The sequence below is a fragment of the Lepus europaeus genome, chromosome 20 (assembly GCF_033115175.1).
Source record: "Lepus europaeus isolate LE1 chromosome 20, mLepTim1.pri, whole genome shotgun sequence".
NCBI lineage: Eukaryota > Metazoa > Chordata > Mammalia > Lagomorpha > Leporidae > Lepus > Lepus europaeus.
Window position 1 is genome coordinate 38154583 of NC_084846.1, and position 21863 is coordinate 38176445.

General features: G+C 47.8%; 1 protein-coding gene across 3 annotated transcripts in view; it reads right to left on the bottom strand.

Annotated features, from left to right (window-relative positions):
* Positions 1-16512: 16512 nt before the first annotated feature.
* The window catches only part of HERPUD2 (HERPUD family member 2), a 43970-nt gene continuing 38619 nt past the window's right edge, over positions 16513-21863 (bottom strand). For all 3 annotated transcript variants that reach the window (XM_062178464.1, XM_062178463.1, XM_062178465.1), the window contains 3 exons: positions 18680-19003; positions 17563-17680; positions 16513-16871 (listed from right to left, as the gene is read on the bottom strand). In XM_062178464.1, coding sequence (XP_062034448.1) covers positions 16710-16871; positions 17563-17680; positions 18680-19003 — 604 coding nt within the window. In that variant the 3' untranslated portion in view covers positions 16513-16709. The remainder of the gene's footprint in view (positions 16872-17562; positions 17681-18679; positions 19004-21863) is intronic.

The window sequence follows — 21863 nt, forward strand, 5'->3', positions numbered from 1 at the left end:
TTCACAATCAGAATCATATATGGAGATTAAATACTAGTTTCTGAAAAGATGTTCACTCTCAACAAGCAACTAAACATTTTCAAAGTAGAATAACCCACTGCTCAGTGAAGTGCTTGGCACAAAGTGACTACTCATGAATATTTATTGCTTATATGAAAACTAATTTTTCATCTACCAATTGGCAAAAAAACTTTTGATATAAATTCACAGTATTGGCAAGGGGCCACAGAATTAGCCCCGTGCCTACCTCTGGAGAGACTGAATTTCATCTGGAATTGAGGAGTCTGAAATGTTTGCATAGTTTGAGTAAGCCCTTTCACATTTAAATTTTTAATTCAAGGACTTAACTATGGGGGCTCACAAAGTTGGAGCTTTTGCAACTTTGTGCAACCAGATAAGACCTCCCCAGATGGTCGTGGCCTGGTTTGTTCAACTGGGTCTCAGGGTAAGAGGAGATTCCTGCCAGGTCACACAGGAAGGTGTGCCAGGCCTCCATCCCAAGAAAGGCCCGGGTTTCAGAACCTTGACCAAGTTGTCTGGTCTGAACGGGGCCCAGGGGGGAGTTTTCTAGAGCTCTCTATGGAGCCCTCAGAGTGGCCGGCTACAAAGGATGCACCTGGGTGCTCGTCCTTCCTGATAGGGAGGAACATCCTCCACACTGCAGTCTTCTGAAAGGAACCTCAAGGAGCCCCCACAGGTGTGGGCTTGGGTGTGGCTGCGTGGGAACAGGCATAGGGTCTGCCTCCGAAGCTCCTTTGGGTTGACCAGGGCTCCTCCGGCCAGGCCAGCAGCCACTGGGGGAAGGCCCTGAGCACCTTTGATTTATAGAACAAGCACCTTTCTTGTAGCAATGTGTGATGGGATGGCCATGGGATACGTGTCCTCATGGAAACAGGCCCGAGAGCTCTCCTAATCTCTTTGCTCCATGTGAGGATGCGGCAGCACACGGGCATCTGGCCACCAGGAAGCCAGCCCTCACCAGGTACTGTGTGCTGACCTTGCCCTTGACTGCCCAACCTCCAGAACCGTGAGAAATAAGACTGTGGTGTGAGCTGCCCAGCCGCGGGTCTCCTCGCTATGGCAGCCCATGCAGACTGAGACACAGCGTCCATGTTCACTTGTCTCTGCTACAGAGCGGGTGCACAACACAACAAGGTAACAAATTGCAGTCTCTTATCCACATTGGCTTGTAACATTTTTCATGTTAGAATTGTTAAAGGGGAGGCTGTCATTGTGGCATAGTGGGTAAAGCTACCTCCTGCAACACCAGCATCCCATATGGGCACTGGTTCATGTCCCGGCTGCTCCACCTCCGATCCAGCTCTCTGTTAATAGCCTGGGAAAGCAGCAGAAGATGGCCCAAGTGTTTGGACCCCTGCCACCTATGTGGGAGACACGGAAGCTACAAGCTCCTGGATTCAGCCTGGCCTAGCTCCAGCCATTGTAGCCATTCGGGGAGTGAACCAGGAGATGAAAGAGCTCTTTCTCTCCTCTCTCTCTCTGACTTTCAAATAAATCAACTAATCTTAAAAAAGAGAGAGAGAGAGAGAAAGAGAGAGAGAGAGAGATTGGGCTTGGTGTTGTGGCACAGCAGATTGGGCCACTGCTGGGGACACCAACATCACATATGAGTACAGGTTCAAGTCCCGGCAGCTCCACCTCCAATCCAGCTCCCTGATAATGTGCCTGGGAATGGAGCATAAGATGACCCAGGTACTTGGGTTCCTGCACCCACATGGGGGACCCTGGTGGATTCCTGGCTCCTAGCTCTTGGCTCTGGCCTGGCCCAGCCCAGGCCATTGCAGCCATTTGAGGAATGAACCAGCAGATGGAAGATCCCCCCCACCTCTGTGTGTGTGTGTGTGTGTGTCACTCTGCCTTTCAAATAAAATAAAAATCTTTTAAAACAAAAACAATTATTAAAAAGATTCAGAGTACAGGGCAGATGGTGTGGTGCAACGGGCTGAGCCACTGTTTGGGTCACCGGTGTCCCATATTGGAGTCCCCTGTTTGAGTCCCAGCTGCTCCACTTTCCATCCAGTTTCCTGCTAATGCATCCTGGCAGGACTTGGGATACCCATGTGGGTGACTCAGATGGCATTTTTTTTTATTTTTTATTTTTTGACAGGCAGAGTGGATAGTGAGAGAGAGAGACAGAGAGAAAGGTCTTCCTTTTGCCGTTGGTTCACCCTCCAATGGCCGCTGCGGCTGGCTCATCGCGCTGATCCGAAGCCAGGAACCAGGTGTTTCTCCTGGTCTCCCATGGGGTGCAGGGCCCAAGCACTTGAGCCATCCTCCACTGCACTCCCAGGCCATAGCAGAGAGCTGGCCTGGAAGAGGGGCAACTGGGACAGAATCCGGCGCCCCAACCGGGACTAGAACCCGGTGTGCCGGCGCCGCAAGGCGGAGGATTAGCCTATTGAGCCGCGGCGCCGGCCCGTAGTCTCTAAAAAGGTGGACATGAGAGGAAAGAGAATGGAAGGAAAACAAACCAACAGAGATAAAGTCCACTGCATGGCAGGTGTGGGCTGAGGCTACTTCCCACACCTTTTCGTGTACTGCTTCACAGCAACCCGGTGGGATGGCTGTCGCTCTACCCATTTCCACGCAGCACCCAGGGCTCACCTGGAACCCACGGGACTTGCCCAAGGTCATTTGCATGTGCCTGCAACCTTAAGAACCCTGTACATTTTAGCTGCCCCGTGTTGGTTTACTGGTGCAATAACTACTGAATGCCGGAGGCTGGGTGATTTGTAAAGAAGACAGGTTCATCCCACAGCTCTGGAGGCCTTCTTTCTGTCCCTCTGCCTTTCAAACAAATAAGCACAGGTGAGGGAGGAGGGAAGGGCTGTGCCAGACACAATGAAGGCAGAAAGCACCTTAGCAAACTCTACTCTTTTCAATGAAGGAATGAGAAACAAAAAAAAGCCCCGATATTTATTGTAAACACTCCGGGGCGCCAGCATCCTAAGATTCTTGGGACTTAACAAGGTACGAAGCCATGATCAGCTGAAAGAAACCAGGGCAGGACCCATCCTGAGAGTCCACGCAGACACTCCCTTCCCACACCGAGAATGCATCTGGCTGCCTGGCGTGAAAACAAATATTCCCCCTGCAGCCGCCAGCTAAGCTCACACAGGACACATTTCATCCTGCTCCAGCCTCTGCTTTGCCCCAGAGCCTGTGTCTCCCTCAGGGCCAGGGCCCTGGAGCCAACCTCAGGGCTCAGACTCCTCCTCCTCACCCCAGCCAGAAGGCAGCAGTGTTGAAAGCAAAATATTTGATTTCAAGAGAGGAAGGCCTGTTCCAAGAGCTGAACAGTGAGCTGCAGTGTGTAAACTATGTCATGGAATTTTCTGGCCGTGGTCTGTGTTGAGCTAAGCAAACAGCACGCCTCTCAGGGGAACACAGAGGGTCAGAGAGGCTGTGATAGAGCAACACAGAAATACGCTGTTAGCTTGGGTGGTAAAACGAGGGAGGCCCTGGGAGGACCTCCCTGCTGCCGAAAATCAGAGCCATCGTCATAGAAAGTCAAGGCAACGTCATCTTGACTTGGTATCACCACCATTAAGCAGCGGTTGACCTTGAAATATATAAAAAAGGACGACCGTGGTCTTCTGAAAAATCTTAAAGCAGATTTTTATAAACACAGCATATTAAGCACATTCCTATTTTCTTCCTATTGCAAATCATCAGCTCATCCACATTCAGCAGGCCACTCGCTTGTTGCATGTGTTGTTCCTCCTACAACGTGTAGTCCTTTGAGGCAGAGATCTTTGTATGTGGTGGACACTGGACCAGGACACAGCTAAAATCTCAACCCCCAAGTCCTCCTTCTCTGCTGTTCTACCCCTGCAGGCCTAGGCTGTCAACTCCAACACTTTGTTAGCCTAACGCTGTGACAGAGCCAGATGGTCTGCTCACCAACCCTCTCTCCTGTGTGCTTCCTCTATACAGGCATGCGCAGATTCACTGTTTTGACCTTAAACTGTCCCAACAGCTAATCTTTACTGAGCACCTGGTATATGCCAGGCACCGTCCTGAGTGTCTGGGATGCAAAATAAATCAACTAATTAAGCGCCCATCAAAACTGATGTTGTATGCAGGATCCCTCCATAACTAGCTCTCCTCTGTGTTTTAAATCCCATCTTGAAATCTCAACCTAACACCAGTTTTGATGTTTGCCTTTCAGATAAGCAGAAAATGGGGCCTGCTATACTCCAAGTCTAAGGTTTTATAACAGTGTCTGACCTTATATTTACTCTAAGTCAACAGGTGCTCACCTCCCATAAGGCAATGGGAAAATATGATGATTGAATGCAAAATGTCACAGGTAGCACACCCATGGTCATTTCAAGGAGACCCTTCACACACCTAAAGTAACCAAAAGCCAAAATGGATTATCATAGAATTCTGGAATAAATTTCCCAATGCTTTCACAGATCTCTGTCAATCTACTTCCATCTGACCACACTGCTCCACCACCCAGCGTGTGGACACTCTTGCCTGGACAAACCATTGGATGTTTTTAGCTGAAAGGTAATTTATGTGCCAAATCATAAAATCTATCTTGAAAATATTAGAAAAAGTCAATATAATGAAAAGCTTTCCCTTGTCTCTTTCTTGAAATTCTTCTCTAGCTTAACCCAATTTCCCAAGTCACTTAGAGGCCTTTAAACAAAATGAAATCTTAATGATGTCTCTGCCATGAATAATTAATTGCTCATGTATAATCTTCTCAACAAAATCCATTCTCATTAGATTAGAGGCTTCCTCAAGATACGTGAGTTCATTATGGGCATTTTTACGTCTTTCTTGTATCTTTCCTGTGTGGCTTTCTTGTCTGATCTGTGATCTGAGATTCCACCACCCAGACAACTTTCCGGACAGCAAGAGTTGTCAGGTGACTGCAGACCTTGGAGACCTGGTGGAGGGTCCTCCTGCCGTGAACACAGGAAGCAGCGGAGAGTGAAGGCTTGAGCGTCCCACGGGAAGGGAGGGTCTTTCAGGGGGAGGGAGAAGGATCTGGAGAAGCTGTGCCTCGCTCCCTCCTTGGAAACTGACTTCTTTATCCAGCACTCTTCCGTCTTCCTGGGAACATCCGGGTGACCAGCAAGTCCAGGCACGGAAGGACCAGCACAACACAGCACCTGGTGATTTCTTTCCGGAGGATGAGACGCAAGGTCACAGGCACAATTTCCTGCTCTTGGGGCAAATAGCTGGGCCCTGCTGTCCACTACAGTTCCAGCCACTTCCGGCCACTGCATGTGATGAGCCTCGCTCTTGTCCCCTGATCAGCCCTGCCTTTCCACTTTCCCTGCTCCAGCCTCGCACACAAACAGGCTGAGTTGTTCCAGGTGCATTGCTGAATGGCATCAGACTTACTAAGTCTACATTCAAATTTTAAAAAACTAATCTAGGTGATGTAAGAGCAAGGGGTGGGACAGGCAGCTCCATTTCCGGTGGCAGGGTCTGAGGAAGGGGCGGAAGGTGCCGTGTCCAGCCAGGAAGGTGTAGAGAAGAAGCCACTGAAACAGCCCAACAAGCAGGCCAAGGAGATGGTTGAGGAAGGCTTTCAAGCAAAGACAAAAGGAGGAGCTAAAAGCAAAGGCAGGGAAGGGCCCCCTGGGCATGGGTGGAATTAAGGAATCAGGCCAAAAGTCAGCTGTCCCTTGTGCCTGAAGTGATGACGCCCTTGACTGCATTCCTAGCTAGGCATCTCGATTCCCGGCCCAAGCATCTGTTGCCACCCGTAGTCAGAATGAAGTGTTTAGAGTTAAGCATTATCTTGGAGCCTGTTGTACATTTACAAATAAACTTCTGTAAAACACGGGAAAAAGAAACCCACTGTGCTGTAGCTCACTGTCTCCTTAGCTGTTTTCACTCAGCCCTCCTCAGCTGTGACTTTAAAGTAAACCCAGCTGAGAACCCTTCGGAGCCTGCTCATTGGTCTTTGCTCTCCAAATTCTGATCACCTGGAATTAAACCACTTCATTGGAAAAAAATCTAGAAGAAAAGGATCTTGTGTGTAACTTCAAATGCTCGACTGAATTGCTGCTCCTAAACATAAGATACATGGATTGTGTCAAAATTGTTCTTGTTTTTTAAAGTCATAGGCTAAAGAACAGTTAGGCATAGGATGCACTCGGCAGGTGTCAACTTTTTACACGGATATACTCATCACGGATATACTCACGATTTCCTGTACTGTGGGCTCCGAGTGAGTGGAGACGCTCCCCATCGTATCAAACCATGCTCGATCCTTTCCCCTTTTCACTACTGCTACTAATGCTACAATGAGCATATTTCCACATAAAACTTTTCCAATATTTAAGATTATTTCCTTAAGTTCCACTATTAGAAGTAGAATTACTGGATCAACGAATAGTGTTTCACAGGCAGGCATTTTGCACAGCTGTTAAGACCCTGCTTGATGCCAGCACCCCATACCAGAGTGCCTGGGTTTGAGTTCCAACTCTGCTAGTGCACTCACTGGGAGGCAGCAGGTAATGGCTCAAGTAAAGTACCTGGGTTCACAAAACCCACTGGGGAGACCCAGACTGAGGTCCTAACTCCTGGCTTCCACCTGACCCACTTACAGGCATTTGCAGGCATTTGGAGAGTGAACCAGCAGATGTAAGACCTCTGCCTGTCTCTGTCTCTCTGCCTTTCAAATAGTTTATATATATTTATATACATTTATATATTTTTGAAAGAAAGGATCGTATGTAGATCCTTGAGATACATCGTGAAATAGCTCTCCCAAAATGCTCTTCCAGTTTATGCTCCCACATATCCTGATGACTGGAATAAGGGGAAGAATGTGAACCAATATTCAATTTTAGGTGATCATAATATACTCAACAGAGATGCTTTAAATGTTCATTGTGAAATGTATAGAACATACAGAAAAGATGTAAAACATCTGTAATTTAAAGAATAACAGTAAGATTCACAAGCATGCACCCATCAATCGCTTTACAAACAGACTAGTATTTGTACCCTAGAAGCTTGGGCCCTGCACCTGAGTGGGAGACCTGGAAGAAGTTCCCGGCTCCCGGCCAGCTCCGGCTATTACAGCAGTTTGGGAAGTAAACCAGCAAATGGAAGATCTTTCTGTCTCTCCCTCTAATAAATAAATTAATCTTTTTAAAAGAGAAAGATTTACTTATTCGAAAGGCAGAGACAGAGACCCCTCCTCTTAAGCGCGTGCTGCACACACTCCAGGAGCTCGGTCTGAGGAACATTGGCGAGCCCGACTTCAGCCAGGTGGTAAAGGCCAACGTCAAGAGTGATAAGCTGGGGCCAGCGCTGCAGCGCAGCAGGTAAAGCCTCCACCTGCGGCGCCGGCATCCCATATGGGCGCCAGTTCATGTCGCAGCTACTCCTCTTCCAATCCAGCTCTCTGCTTATGGCCTGGGAAAGCAGCAGAAGATGGCCCAAGTGCTTGGGCCCCTGCACCCGCATGGGAGACCCGGAAGAAGCTCCTGGCTCCTGGCTCCTGGCTGCCCCACTTCCCGTCCAGCTTGTGGCCTGGAAAAGCAGTGGAACATGGCCCAAGTGCTTGGGCCCCTGCACGCATGTGGGAGACCCAGAAGAGGCTCGTGGCTTTGGCCTGGCCCAGCTTAGCCATTGTGAACCAGTAGATGGAAGACCTCTCTCTGTCTCTCCCTCTCTCTATGTAACTCTGCCTTTCAAATAAATAAAATAAATATATTTTTTTTAAAAAATGGTGATCTTCAAGGGGATTCTGGGCCAGAAAAGGGAAGGGAAGACGCAGAACATCCGAGTAATGTACAGCTTTAGCGAATCGTGACGGATCAGCATCGATCCGCTCACGGCAACAAGCGTGCCTACCTAGGTCGGCCGGTAACAAGGAGAGAGCCCGGAGTGGATTATGTGAGCCCAGTCCGTACCCCTCATGGCAATTTCTCTGTAACTGTAGAACTGTTCTAAAATTTAAAACGTATTTTAACAAAAGCTTAAAAAGTCAAAGAAAACTATCTAAAATATTTGCGAGGCAGACAGTGGCGCTAACCCTGTGACAAAGCCTGGGGACGGAAGGACTCCCCCGGAGCGGCCTGAGCTGCTGTCTCCCTCAGCAAACACTGTGCCCCCGGGCGGCTCGCCGCTGGTCTGTCCCGCCGTGCTGGCTGTCACAGCTTCCCCTGGCCCTTGCCTGGAGAGCAACTGGCCGAGTCAGGGCGGGCGTGGGGCCTAGCGGCTGGGACGTGCCCCGTGTGGTGTGCGGGCGCCCGGGCCTCATTCCCGGCCCCATCTCTGAGTCCAGCTGTCTGCCAACGTGCACCTGGGGTGGCAGCAGGTCGGGGTGCAGGTGGCCGAGTGCCTGCCACCACGTGGGGTGCCTGGCGCGAGTCCTCAGCTTCCGCCTGGCCCAGCCCCGGCCATTGCAGGCATCTGGGGATGCACCAGGAGGTAGGAACTCCTCTGCCTCTCTCTCTCTCTGCACCTCTCGAATAAATCTTTTAATATTCGTAATAGTGGGCTGCCCGAGCACTGGGCGCCGGCTGTGGACACGGAAGGCCCTTCCCGGGGCGGCGTCCACAGTCTCAGCCGTGAGTCCCTGCACACGGGGTGGACCTCCTTCCCCACCTCCCGATGTTTACCACACTCCAGAACAATGCGGATATAGCATTGTTATAATTTCTGTTCTTACTCACCCGTAAATGGGGGATAACGTCAAACTTGACCAAAAAGTTGCAAAAATCCTATGAAGAAATTGGCGCACACCTTCACCCAGCTTCCTCAGATGTTAACATCTTAGCTGCAGGACCATGACGGGATGCGAGGAAACCAGATTTGAAGCAGTACCTCCAACCCGGATCCGCCGGGGCCGGCCGCAGCGCCGCCCTCCGATGCGGGGTCAGTGGTCAGGGCTGCAGCGCCTCCCTGCGGTGCGGGGTCCAGGGTCAGGGCCGCATTGTCTCCCTCCAGGGCGGCGAGTCCGGCCTCAGAGCCTCGCTCCGCCGTGGGGTCCCACGCCACGCCCCTCGCCCTCGTGGAGGGAGCAGGTCCTCAATCCTGTCTTTCACGACCCTGACCCTGTGCAAGTGCAAGTCGGTCTCGGAAACCCATTGATGGATGATCTCCCCGAAATTGTAAAATTTTCATTTTCATTCTATTTGAGAGGCAGAGAGGTCTTTCATGTGCTGGTTCGTATTATCAAAGGCAGCTCTTGGGTAAGGTGCAGATGTCAGGGCCGGAGCCTGGACGCGGGCTCTCATGCCAGACACCCCGTGTCCCCCAGCAAGCCCCTAAAATCTCCTGTGGAGGCCGGGGAAATGGCGGGGGGGGGGGGGGTTGCAGGACTGCACTCCCACTGGGATTACAGACAAACTGAGTTTGCACATCTACAGGCTCCTGAGCACCCACCACGGGGCCCCTCTGCCAGCTGCCTGGGTGCCCCAGGGCATTCGCAGAGGCTGGCCAGGGCTGGCAGCAACCAGAAACCCAATCTACAGCCTTCCGAGCAAACCCGGCCTGCCCATCCTGCACGTCCTGGAGCCACTAGAGGGCGCTGCCTCCAGCCTCCCCAAACCTCAGCTCCAGGGACACAGTTTAGTCCTCCACACTCTCTCACACTAAGGTAGCATGGCCCCCTCCAGCGCCCCCAGGTACTGGAGTAACCTACGCGTTGCGCAGCCTTCGAGATATGTGGTGTGATGGCGCCATCTAGTGCCCAAATCCGTGAAGTGCAGCCATCCCATCCCTGCCGCTCCAGTCACTGCTATTAGAGTGTAACGAATATGGGGCAGCGGCTGATGACTTTGAGAAAGCAACATGTCAAGATTTAATAAGCTCACTAAATTTCCCGATGTAGCAATCCAGTGTGGTTCACCAGGAAGAAGTAAGACGAATGCCCGTTCTGCTTGCTCAGTCTCTGGATGCCCCTGAACCTTATTTTCCTATTTAATAGGGAGCTAAAAACACCCACATTAAAGGCAAAAATAATATCTATATTACAGGTACGTCAGAACGTACTATAGGGGCACTAAGTTTATAGCAGGACCCGATAAACCTTTCTTCCCTCTCAGCTTCCTCCCTAGCCTCCTAGATCTCCAGGCAAACCTGGAGCCATCAAAATCGAAGGCCCCATCCTGAGAGTTATGCTCGTGTGTATCCCAAAAGTCAGACGAGCTGGAATGCCGGGAGCCACTTCGTGGCTTTGAATCAGGATCTCCCCGTGTTGAACACCAGCTCTAACGATTGCTGTTTTTCCATGTGTAAAGCTGAACTGGTAACAACGACCATGTACCAGCCAAGATTATTGTGAGAATGAAATAAGTGAACACCTGCAACGTGCTTAGAACAGCATGCATGTGCTGCATGTAGGGTGTCATTCATAGTCTTTCCTAGTCAGCCCATGCCAAAGTAGCAGGGGTCGAGTGAGGGGAGGCTCAGAACAAGCATTGATTTGCTAGAAAAGAAAAATGGTACATTTCTTATCCTTTTGAATAGCACACACCACCCCAACGTCTCCCACTCAGAGTCTGCTGTCTTTGATCAGCTCCAAGTCTGAGTCAGCTTCGTGGGCCCTCCCCAAGGTGAGGCAGCACCCGGCACACCCCCTGACCTCCACAAGCTACATTTGCCTGCTAACCCAGCCTTGATCATGAGCACCCCCGTCCCCTGGTGGAGCGCCTTCCCTGCACGGCCACTCTGGCTGCTCAACATACCAGCTTCCTTTAACGCCTCGCCATCTTTTCCATCTCCAAGCTCTCTGTACCCTTATATTTAAGGTGCACTGTTTTGGAACCTCGGAGGATCAGATTTTGTTCTTTTTCCAGGCTGACAGCATTGGCAGTCATGTTTGCCCGATGTAGATACTGAAGCATCCGGGCTGAAACTGCCTTCTGCTTGTTTTCTGTTCATTTCCTCTCTTCTGTGCGCCTTTCTCTCTTTTCTTGCCTTATTTTATTATTTGCTAGGATCCAACTGTCTTGGAAGTTGACATTCTTTTGTTCTTTCAGAAGTGCCACGGAAACAGATGCCCCTGGTTTATTCATTTCCCATATAAATTAGCGTCTTCACTATTTCCAGACAAGTCAAGGACCTCAGGATACTCCCACTCCACTTACGTCCCGCCAGACTTACCTGCCTTTGTGGTCGTGTATTTCAATTCTTTATAAACTGAAGAACCGCACAGCAGGACACCAGCGTTTTGTGTCAGTGTCCACCGAGGCTTCTACCTGTAGTTACCTGTCCCACTGCTTCCCATCCCTTCCTGCACCTCCACGCTGATCCACAGCCCTCTCCCCTCCGCTGGAGAAACCGCCTTGGTGCTTCCCTTGGAAACCTTGTCACAGTGGCAAATTCTTTCACTTGCCTGCAAATGTCTTTTCAAGGATGCGCTGGCTGCATATAGTCTTTTTTAACTGGGTGTTTATTTTTTTAAGTTCTTTGAAAATATCATTGCACTGCCTTCTGCCACAACTTTTGATGACAAATCTATCAGATTTTCTGTCGCTCTTTTGAAATCGTTTAGGGTTTCCTCGGGCTAACACAGGCTCGTGTTCTCCAGTGGTGTTACTGCAAAGCACCCAAGGATAGCCTTCTTTGCAGCTCACCCTGCTGGGGGCACAGTAACCTTTCTCACACGCGTGTTTTCATCAACTGTGGAAAAGGCTTAGCCATCGACCCCGGCTCACAGAGCAGCCCTCTGGGGTCCCCGTGGAAAGCCTCGGGCATTGACCAGGGCCCCTTCTACTTGCATCCTGAACTTCACCTTCCCAATGAGTCTTCCAGAAATTCTCAGCTTCTCAGCCACTGCCCTAGAGTGAGCAAGTGCCTTGAGGGGAAACTGATCCCAAAGGCAGGGCTCACCTCCGCAGTATCGGCCCCCGCTTTCTCCACAGCCTCCTTACGCCTTGATACGCACATCACAGCTTTTCCAGTTTTCTCTGCACAAGGATTGGTGCAAAACAAGCAAATCACGGTTTGCTCAAGGCTGAGCTCTCCACACACCTTACTGTATAATTAGCTGATTTTATCGAAGAGTTCCAAGTCTGGAGTAGAACAGATTTGGGTTCAAATCTCTATTGTTGGAATTTCTAGCTGTGTGACGTTAGGTGAACTCTTTTTGTCATCTGGCGAATGGACATAACAGGAGTATCTACCTTGAGTTGTTTTTAAGGATTTACTTTAAAACACAGGTGTAGCAGGAATAGAGCCAATGTTCACACGTTAATTTTGAAAGGCTGCTACTCATCTTCAGTTATCCCTATGGAAGGGACGGAACAGCGCAGCTGTGAGCCATGAGCCGGAGTGGGGGTGGCTGCTCGAGAGCCCGTGCAGGTCTTAGCTTCTCCCTCGGCCCCTCCAGCTCACGGTGGAAGAGCTTCCAGCACCATGGGGAGTACTCTGTGCCGACACCAGTATGCTCACTTTGGAAAGCAGATCAACTGGAGGAAGAATCAGGATTCAGCAGTAGGAACAAGAAAATATGCTTTATTAGCAAGATGTGCGAAAATGGCCCTGCACTGCACTCCCAAATTTAATGGGAGCGGGCAGGTCAGCCAGTGGGGCTTGCTCTGGGAAGGGCAGAGCGTTTGCTGGGCCTGGGCCTCCCGGTGCCCAGGGAAGGCTTTCCCCTTCCTCAGGGTCCTGCTCGGTAGAAAGGTCACAGGGGCTCTGAAACAGGAACCCTGAGCAATTATTCTGTGCTCTTTGATAAGAAAAACCTTTTTTTGTTTTTCACAGACCCCATACTACCGTGTACTGCAAGCCTTGCCCTGCTTCTCTGCACCTGTGTTCGAGAAGCGTTACCAGAGACTTCTCTTTGTTGTGAAATGACTTTGCTGTTCAGAGTTTGAAACCTACAAAATCAGCTGGCGCCGGGGCTCACTAGGCTAATCCTCCGCCTTGCGGCGCCGGCACACCGGGTTCTAGTCCCGGTTGGGGCACCGGATTCTATCCCAGTTGCCCCTCTTCCAGGCCAGCTCTCTGCTGTGGCCAGGGAGTGCAGTGGAGGATGGCCCAAGTCCTTGGGCCCTGCACCCCATGGGAGACCAGGATAAACACCTGGCTCCTGCCATTGGATCAGCGCGGTGCGCCGGCCACAGCACGCCAGCCGCGGTGGCCATTGGAGGGTGAACCAACGGCAAAAGGAAGACCTTTCTCTCTGTCTCTCTCTCTCACTGTCCACTCTGCCTGTCAAAAACTAAAAAAAAAAAAAGAAAGAAAGAAACCTACAAAAGCTTATCACCATGCAAACTATAAAACCACGCTGCGGGTTTCTCCCGCTCGCCTGGGCTGTGGCTTGCGTGTGACGCCAGCAGCACGTGTGACAGAGAGCACCACGTGCCAGAGCCTGGCACGGTTTTGCTGATCCAGAAAACCATTCCAGAAACGGAAGCCCCGGGGCCTGACCTGCCCCACAACTACAGGAAGCTGACATTATCAATCAACACATCACAGTCTTAACAGTGAGGCAAAATCTGCCACTGGCAGTGTGCAGCTAACGCTGCAAACATTTCAACAGTGTTGACGCAAAGAGCCAAAAAACCCAGAGAGATCACTTACAGATGGGTGGCATCAAACCGTCCCACCAAACCAGGGTGCAAATGTGTCCTGTTCTTCCAGTCCTTGGGATCACTCTGCTTTTGCCCAGCTAACATAAGCTAACATCCTCACTCTAGAAAGCCAGGTCTCTACGGTGATGCGTAAGTAACAGGAAGTCCCAGGAGGTGCCAGTCCAGAAACATCTCCTGGCTGTTGCTGGGTGCCCATGTGGCCTGGAGACCACTGTCTGTGCTTCTGTGCTGTTTTTTGCCATCTGGAAACCATCGCTAAGCTAGTGCCACCATCTTGGAACCATCTGGTCCCTGTGTGGACACAGCCCCTCGCTGAATGGTCCAAAGCGCAGATGACCCTGAGCTGTAGTTTTGTACAAAGACGTACTGGAAATGAGGCTCACGTGAGGGAGTTAACAAAGTAGGGAAAATGAGAGTGGGTGGCACATCCCAGTGCCCTTACAACCCACGGCCACACCCTTCCCAAGGGGATCTGTGACTAGCGGCTTCCTCTTCAGGCCCTGCCTGCAGCGAGGAAGGCCTGCTCCTCTCCTGCAGAGGCGTGTCCCCCAAACGTTGCTCCCCTTGATGGACTCCACAGCTCCAATTCTCCTCTCCCCGACTCCTAACAGGAGAGACTGAGCAATCACATCATTGTCTCTGCATTCTCCCGACCCTGCCCCTGCCTCAGGACCTGGCCACTGGAGTATTTCCGCCAGCATGACCGCTTAGTTAGCTCCCAGGCTAAAAACGCAGACCCGCACTCTGGGCACGGTAACTGCATCAGCCCGGAGACAAGCCACGGCGTCCTCTGTCGAGCATCTGCCCAGTCCTGGTTTTTTCTGATTGCAGTTAGCAACGAAGATCCTGAAAGCTAAATCTCATCTACGTATGATATCTTTTCAAACCTTTGCTGGTTGAAAAGGTTATGCGTTCACTCAGTAGGCAGGTAAACAGCAGGCAGTCTTCTGGAACTGGGGCGGGAACAACGAGCATAAATATGCTGCTCTCAAGCCTCAGAGCCCTTACACATTGTGAGAGAAATAAGGAAATAAACAAACTGCAACAGCACTAAATGCAAAGTAAATTGTACTTTCCAGAGAAAAGTCTTCCTAAGGAACTGGCGATCATGCCGAGATCTGATGTCAACAAAGGAAGGAACTGTGGTGTTAGGAGGAAAAAGATCAGCAACCGAAAAAGCCCTGGGATGAGAACGAGACAGTGCTGGAACTCAAGACCTAGCAAAAGTGCAGGCATTACGGAGCTCAGACTGACAGAGGAGGCAAGGGCCCAGGCTTCCGGGACTTTGTAAGCCACATCGACCAGTCTGATCTTCACTCCGAGAACAAGACTGCGCTCCTCTGAACTCGTGATACCTGATGGGATGGCTGCAGGCTGCTCGTGTCTGATACGCCCTACAGCCTCACCAACACTGAGCACCAACTCGACAGTTTAACTTCTACGTACCAACTCTGTGTGTGTGTTCACTGCCCATTCGTGTTGGAGTGCTGTCTTATTTTATTAACTGGACCCTTTTTTTTTTTTTTTTGCTGGACTCAATTTAAGACTTAATTGCCTTTGCTATTTTTTTCTAATTGTTTGCCTTTAAATTTTATATATATTATATAACTATGGATACTTCCAAAATTAGTGATAAACAGAATTAGAAGATAAGCTTCTTTTTGATGCAAAAGTACTGTGAAATTCTTGCATATGAGGGGTCTTTGAAAAGTTCATGAAAAACACATACTTGAGAAAACTTTGCATGGATTTCACATTTTGGGGGGGTACCAAAAAGAAACTTATTAATTCCATTTTTCCAAAAACTTTCTGAAGTAACTTCATATACAGCAATCTTTTAGTGATTCTGCCATGAAGGTGTTTTCTAACCCTAGATTATATAAGCATGCATCTACATTTTCTGTTAGAATTCCCATACCACAATTGTACACAGTCAAACACAGTATCTCGAATGCCCTCTACAAATAGAAACCTAATACTACATTTCAAAGAGTTGGTCAGTAATCCCTTAAAATGTCACCTTTATCATTGTAAGTAACTGAGAAGACAACACATGACTATTTTCTCAATCTCTACTCTGTTCTGCTATCCACCTGTATATCCCTGTACCAATACCACACTGATAATTTTATAATGCATTTCCTGCTCGACTGAATCCTCCCCTCCATGTTTGTTTGATTTTAGTTAGCTATCCTGTGGGAAACTCGCTCCTCCTTGTGAAATACCAAATGGCACGTACAGGACTTTAGATAAGCCTGTAAGGCTTCAGACTACCCGAGAACAAGAACATCCATCTGGAATGGAAGGAGGCAGAAAACCCTGAAGACTGCAGCAAGCCTTCCAAACAACTGCCAAGAGTGACACCAGTGTTTACACGTGGGAGTGTGTTATTGCAGAGTCTGAACAAATATCCAATAGGACCATTTACCGTAATTCATCATTGCTTTTTTATTTAAAAAAATTACAGGGAGCAATTTCCAGCACATCTTGTTTTATAAAAGTACTACTGCCTGTATCAAACACTTTGTATCACTGTTAATTCCACTGAAGAGCTGCCTTTTTTTTTTTAAATGTACTAATTCCAATTGATGGGATACATTGCCCTCAAAATAGAAAGTGTCCACCATTTATTCAAATTTCAAAATTAAGAATATTGAGACATTTATTGCTTTATGTCTGGGCAAGATTCTACTAGCACATTTTTGGTAAATAATAATCTTTATTAAAAACTATGAGGTCATTCTGTTTAAAACTTTCAGGATAATTCACAGAAAATAGATATATTTATTCAAATTACACATTGAAGGGCTGGGTTACTAGCTTTGGACATTTACATGTGAAGCAGCTCTTTAAAGAAATGAGAGACACACAGACAGGTCTGTGTGTCTTGGGTACACTATGCATAATTTAAATGAACAGACCTGTAAGGCCAATACTGTTACTCTATGTTGTTAGGATCTTTAAAAAAAAAAAATCAGACATTTAGTAGTCCATTTGTGCTTAAAATATTCATATGCATGAGAAGCTTAAAGGGAAAAAAAAACCTCTGTACATGATATTCAAAAGAAAGTTATAAATTTTTTTGAAATTGCACTGTTATTTAGCCCACTTTCCTCACGTCAGACCCTCGTTTGCAGCTGGCACAGTCTTTCGGGTCTAGTTGGCAACCTGGGGAGGCCCCTCCGGGATCAGCGAAGTGAAGAAAGTGGTGATGAACGACCACGCGGCAGCCATTAGCCCAGGCCTCGGAACTGCACTGGCGTCTTCGCCTGCGTCTTCCCCGCTCTCGTCTTCCAGCCCGTCGTCCATGAGACGCTCCTGCCAAAGGAAACCAGCAGCACACTCCTCAGTGATCCGACAGCTGGGAAGGAAAGAGTAAGCTCTTCTCGCTACACATAAGGTCTGCCAGTGTGTAGTAAGGGAGTGGTGCAAATGTGGTCGTTGGAAATGTCTGAGTCCAAAGCTGGCAAATTAAGTTCCCCCACGTTCAAGTCCGACAGGACGAACGCCAACAAGATACAGTAAATTCTTGCCATGCTCTTCATGTCCCGTCTAGGCTGTTCTCCCCGCTTGACTCTAAGACAAGAAGAGTACTTCAAGGCATTCAGGGGAGACAGAATTACAATATAAGATTAGTTTGGCACAAAAAATTAAAAATCTACATGTACAAGGGTCTTCAAAAAGTTTGTGGAAAATGTCTATTATCCAGAAACTATGTATGGATTTCAAAATTTTTGATTCAGTATTATACTCTAAGTTCTTCCACATGAAACCACCACAATATATCTGTTAGCTTTTCTGCATAAGCCACTCCACAAACACTTATGGAACATCTATGATTTTTTTGTTATCATGTTTGTCCTATAGAATGTTGGGAAAATATATACATTTAAACTACACAAAAGCCTCAATATTAACTTCCCATCGCCAATTGATATTAATGCCCAGTCCCTAACCTCAGCGCTAACATACCATTAACGCCGTGTCCCTAACCTCAGCGCTAACATACCATCTCCTCAAGTTCCAGGTTGTGTGCATTTTGCCCATCGTTGTTGACTTCAACGTTATTGTTGGGAGCCTGTTGTTGACCTCCTTCCTGCCTAAAAGGAAACCATCCAGCTTGGTGTCTATTCAGGAAAATAAAGAGAAAAGAAAATAAGCCACAGTTGTTTTTATTTCTAACACTATTCAAACATCAGGGTCCGATAACGGGAAGGTATCTATAACTGAAATTAGGACAAGACCAAATCGCTCACTGCAGGCCAGGTACTGCCTTTCTCAAAGGAGTGACAGCAAAACAAGAACCAATTCAAATCTAAAAGTCTATCATGGTTTCACTGGTTCTGTTACATATCAGAAAAATCTTTTTTGGTATTTTTCTAAATGAACTACAATTATATATATTTTTTATCCCTGAGGAGAAAAAGGAGCAAGTGAAAAATTTGTTACTTATGAAAAAAACTTGACCTACACCTAGGACTTAACTCTTGATAACTATGATGAACAACAGCATTATGTGCAAGAACATCAAATACTTCTTCCATGTCTCACTGAACTAGCAATATTTATAAAATGCAGAAAACAAAATCTAAACAATTCTCACAAAACATCCCTACAAAACCCAGCCTGCCCCACTCTGGGAGCAGAAGCCCGGGAAACGCTGAAACCCAGTGTTCATATTCCCTCACTTGGCATTAACGACAGACTCCCTGATCCAGACCCTGTTCTACTTAGAAAGTAGAGAAATTAGGGCCGGCGCTGTGGCACACTAGGGTAAGCCTCTGCCTGCAGCACCAGCATCCCATAGGGGCACCAGTTCAAGTCTCAGCTGCTCCTCTTCCAATCCAGCTCCCTGTTAATGGCAATGGGAAAGCAGCGGAAGATGGCCTAAATGTTTGGGCCCCTGCAACCACATGGAGGACCTGAAAGAAGCTCGTGGCTTCGGCTATCTCTGGCCATTGCGGCCATCTGGGGAGTGAGCCAGCTGATGGAAGATCTCTTTTTCTGTCTGTCTCTCTCTCTCTCTCTCTCTCTCTCTCTCTCTGTAACTCAGCTTCTCAAATAAACAAATAAATTCTTAAAAAAAAAAAAAGGTAAAAAAATCACAAAAATTGAACATCACTCACAAGTAAACCAGTAGCATGGCTCCCATGACCATGATAAAGCGGCTAAAGGAAGAGTAGAAGTACACAATGCTAAGGAGAATCGCGGCGCGTGAGAGTGTGTACATCCAGTCTAGCCAGTCTCGGTTGAAGTCTTCTTCATTGAGCACCGGGCCTCCCTGTGCATTCATCTGAACGTTCTCATTCACAGGTCGATTTTCTTGGGCCACTAGATTTGGAGCTGGTGGGGGATCTTCTCCAGCAACATGTGCCAAATTTAGAGGCTGTGGAGCAGCAGGCTGGGCAGGGTTGGCATCTGATGTGGCCTGAGCTGAAACTGCAGCTTGACTGAAATATCACCAAATAAATATTAAAAAGAAAATACCATGCTACATTTTTTTCAAACTTCCTAGGGAGTCATTTTTCATAAACCTCATATGGACTATCACACTCCTACACCACAAGTCTTAGGTAAACGCAAATTCCAGTGGGAAAGTGGCGCCAAGACTGATGGTAGGTATAGCTCTGGAGAGGATGTTCTCTTATCCTGGGAATCTAAGACAGCATGGAAGAGGCAGAAGAAACAAAGGCAATGAGCACTCTTGTCTACCTCCCACGAACCTACCTTACACTAAGAAAGTGAGTCCAGACCTTTTCACTAACGGCCCCTCTTATCTACTTGGAATGAATACTCTACGCCAACCATCTCGCCCTCAGATCCGTGTTTTGAAAGATTTGCCTAAAATTGTGTATTATTAATGATTACCTTACTATCAATGAGAAATGACTTATGCTAGCATTTTATTAATTGCTCAGTTATTCTTTTTAAAATTTAACTCCAATTTATGTGAAAGGCAGGGAGACAGAGACAGAGAGAGAGATCTTCCATGGGCTGGTTTACTCCCCAAATGCCTGCAACAGCTGGGGCTGGGCCAGGCCAAAGCCAGGAGCCAAGAACTCAATTCAGGTCTCTCACATGGGTGGCAGGGACCCAACTACTTGAGCCACTACTTGCTGCATCCCAGGGTGGACAGTAGCAGGAAGCTGGAATTGGAAGCAGAACCTAGACTCCTACCTAGTAACAAGTGATGTGAGTGTCCCAAGTGGCATCTTAACCACTGCCCCAAACGCCTGCCCCAGAGTTAGTATTTTAGGTACTAAATACATCTCAGGGAAGAAGCCCTCCATGTCAATCTACTTTATGGAAACTCCAATGGGGGCCCACTGGTCCTTATTAATTTAGGAAGAATTGTATTCTTACATTTCTGAAGTTTGCTTATAATTTGCATAAAAGTCAAAATGAATTTTCCTGTAACAAGTTCCTAGTAAAATGATAATTTATCTAGGATCTGCTTTTAAATTATTTAACAAAAAGGGGAAAGTTGTAGAAAAAGACTGACAAGAAGTGATAAATGCTGAACCTGGGTGGTAAGCACACTGAGATTTATTTTACTATTCTATCTATCATGTGATGTTGATCAACTTTTTACTGAAAACATTTTAACAATCATGATGGCAAAAGGAAATGAAGTAACTATTTCCTAGGCTACAAAAGACTTAATATGTAAACAGGTATGTTAATAATCTTATATCTGTCTGGGACTTTTTAATTTTTTCAAAACATTATCTGCCTTATGGATACTGTGACACCCAGGTGAGCTATTTTATCTGAGAAGGTAAGACTCAGATGTTGAGTGATGGACATGAGATGACATGATTTAGTAGCAAGCTGCAGGAAGCTCCACTTACCTTACACAGTTCTCTCGAGGCTTACAAATGAGACAAAGGCTGGAAAGAATAGAGCAAGTACTGGGCACAAAGTAGTCACTCAAATGCAACCATTCCCATAGCAACAGATAAGGTAGAAACAGCCTGCCTGGAGCCAAGGGCTTAGGAAAGACAGCATCAGGACACGAGGTTCATAAAACAGGTTAGCTTTCTGGGAAAAGGTCTGGAGGAAGGACAAGGACACAGACTCCACGCTGTAGGCCAGAGAGCCAGCAGATCCTCTGGGAAATGGGAATGACCAATTCAATTACGTGTTAAGGATGTTAAGCTGGCAGTAGAATGAGGAAACACAGTAAAGAGCCTAAAAGGAGAAGGAGCTTTTGAGAAAATATCTGGGCAAAATACTGGAAGTAGGACGTGGGGAAAGAGAGAAACTCCATGAGCTCATCTTCCAAGGTCACTGGGTTCAGGGATACAAAAGCCAGAATCACAGACGGTTAACGTTGAGAGCTTGGATGATGATGAAGGCACCAAAGGAGCAGTCAGAAGGAAATGTGCTTACAGAGAAAGCAGTCAAGTCCAGACACAGTGGATTTGCTATCTAGGTAGCTTCCCTATGGAGATTTCCAACAAGCAAGCAGAAACGCCTCACGAAGCAGGAGAAGAATAAGGAGTCACCACGAGGAGCTAACACCTAAGGCCACGGAAGGAAGAAATCTAAGAAGACTTCACCAGGACAGAATCCTGTCTTCCCCACCAGCTATGGCCGCAAGGGGAAAATGGGTTATCAGGGGGACAAAAAAAGAATGACCAGAAAGATAACGGAATCACAGAAACATGGAGAGAACATTAAAGAGGAGCTGGTCAACATCAAATGAATGCATAGGAAGCACAGAAGAATGGCGGCCAAGAAATGTACTCAGTGCTAAGACTGTTCCATGCCAACCAGAACCAAGACTTACAAAGTACCGAGAGAGAGACCGGCATTGTGGCTACGGCCTGTGATGCCAGCATCCCACCTGGGCCTCAGTTCATGTCCTGGCTGCTCCAATTCCAATCCAGCTCCCTGCTAATGCACCTGGAAAATAGCAGAGGATAGCCCAGGTGCCTGGGCCCCTGCCACACACGTGGGAGACCACGCTGAAGATGAAGCTTCTGACTCCTGGCTTCGACCTGCTCCATCACTGGCTGTTGTGGCCATTTGGAAAGGGAACCAGCAGATGGAAGATCTCAATCAATCTCTCTCTCTCTCTCACTCTTTCCTTCTCTCTGTAACTCTCCTTTCTTTTATTTTTTTTTTTACAGTTTTTTTTAACTTTTATTTAACAAATATAAATTTCCAAAGTACAGCTTATGGATTACAGTGGCTTCCCCTCTCCCCATAACTCCCCTCCCACCCGCAACCCTCCCATCTCCCGCTCTCTCTCCCATTCCATTCTTTATAGACAGAAGATATATTTAGCATATATTAAGTAAAGAT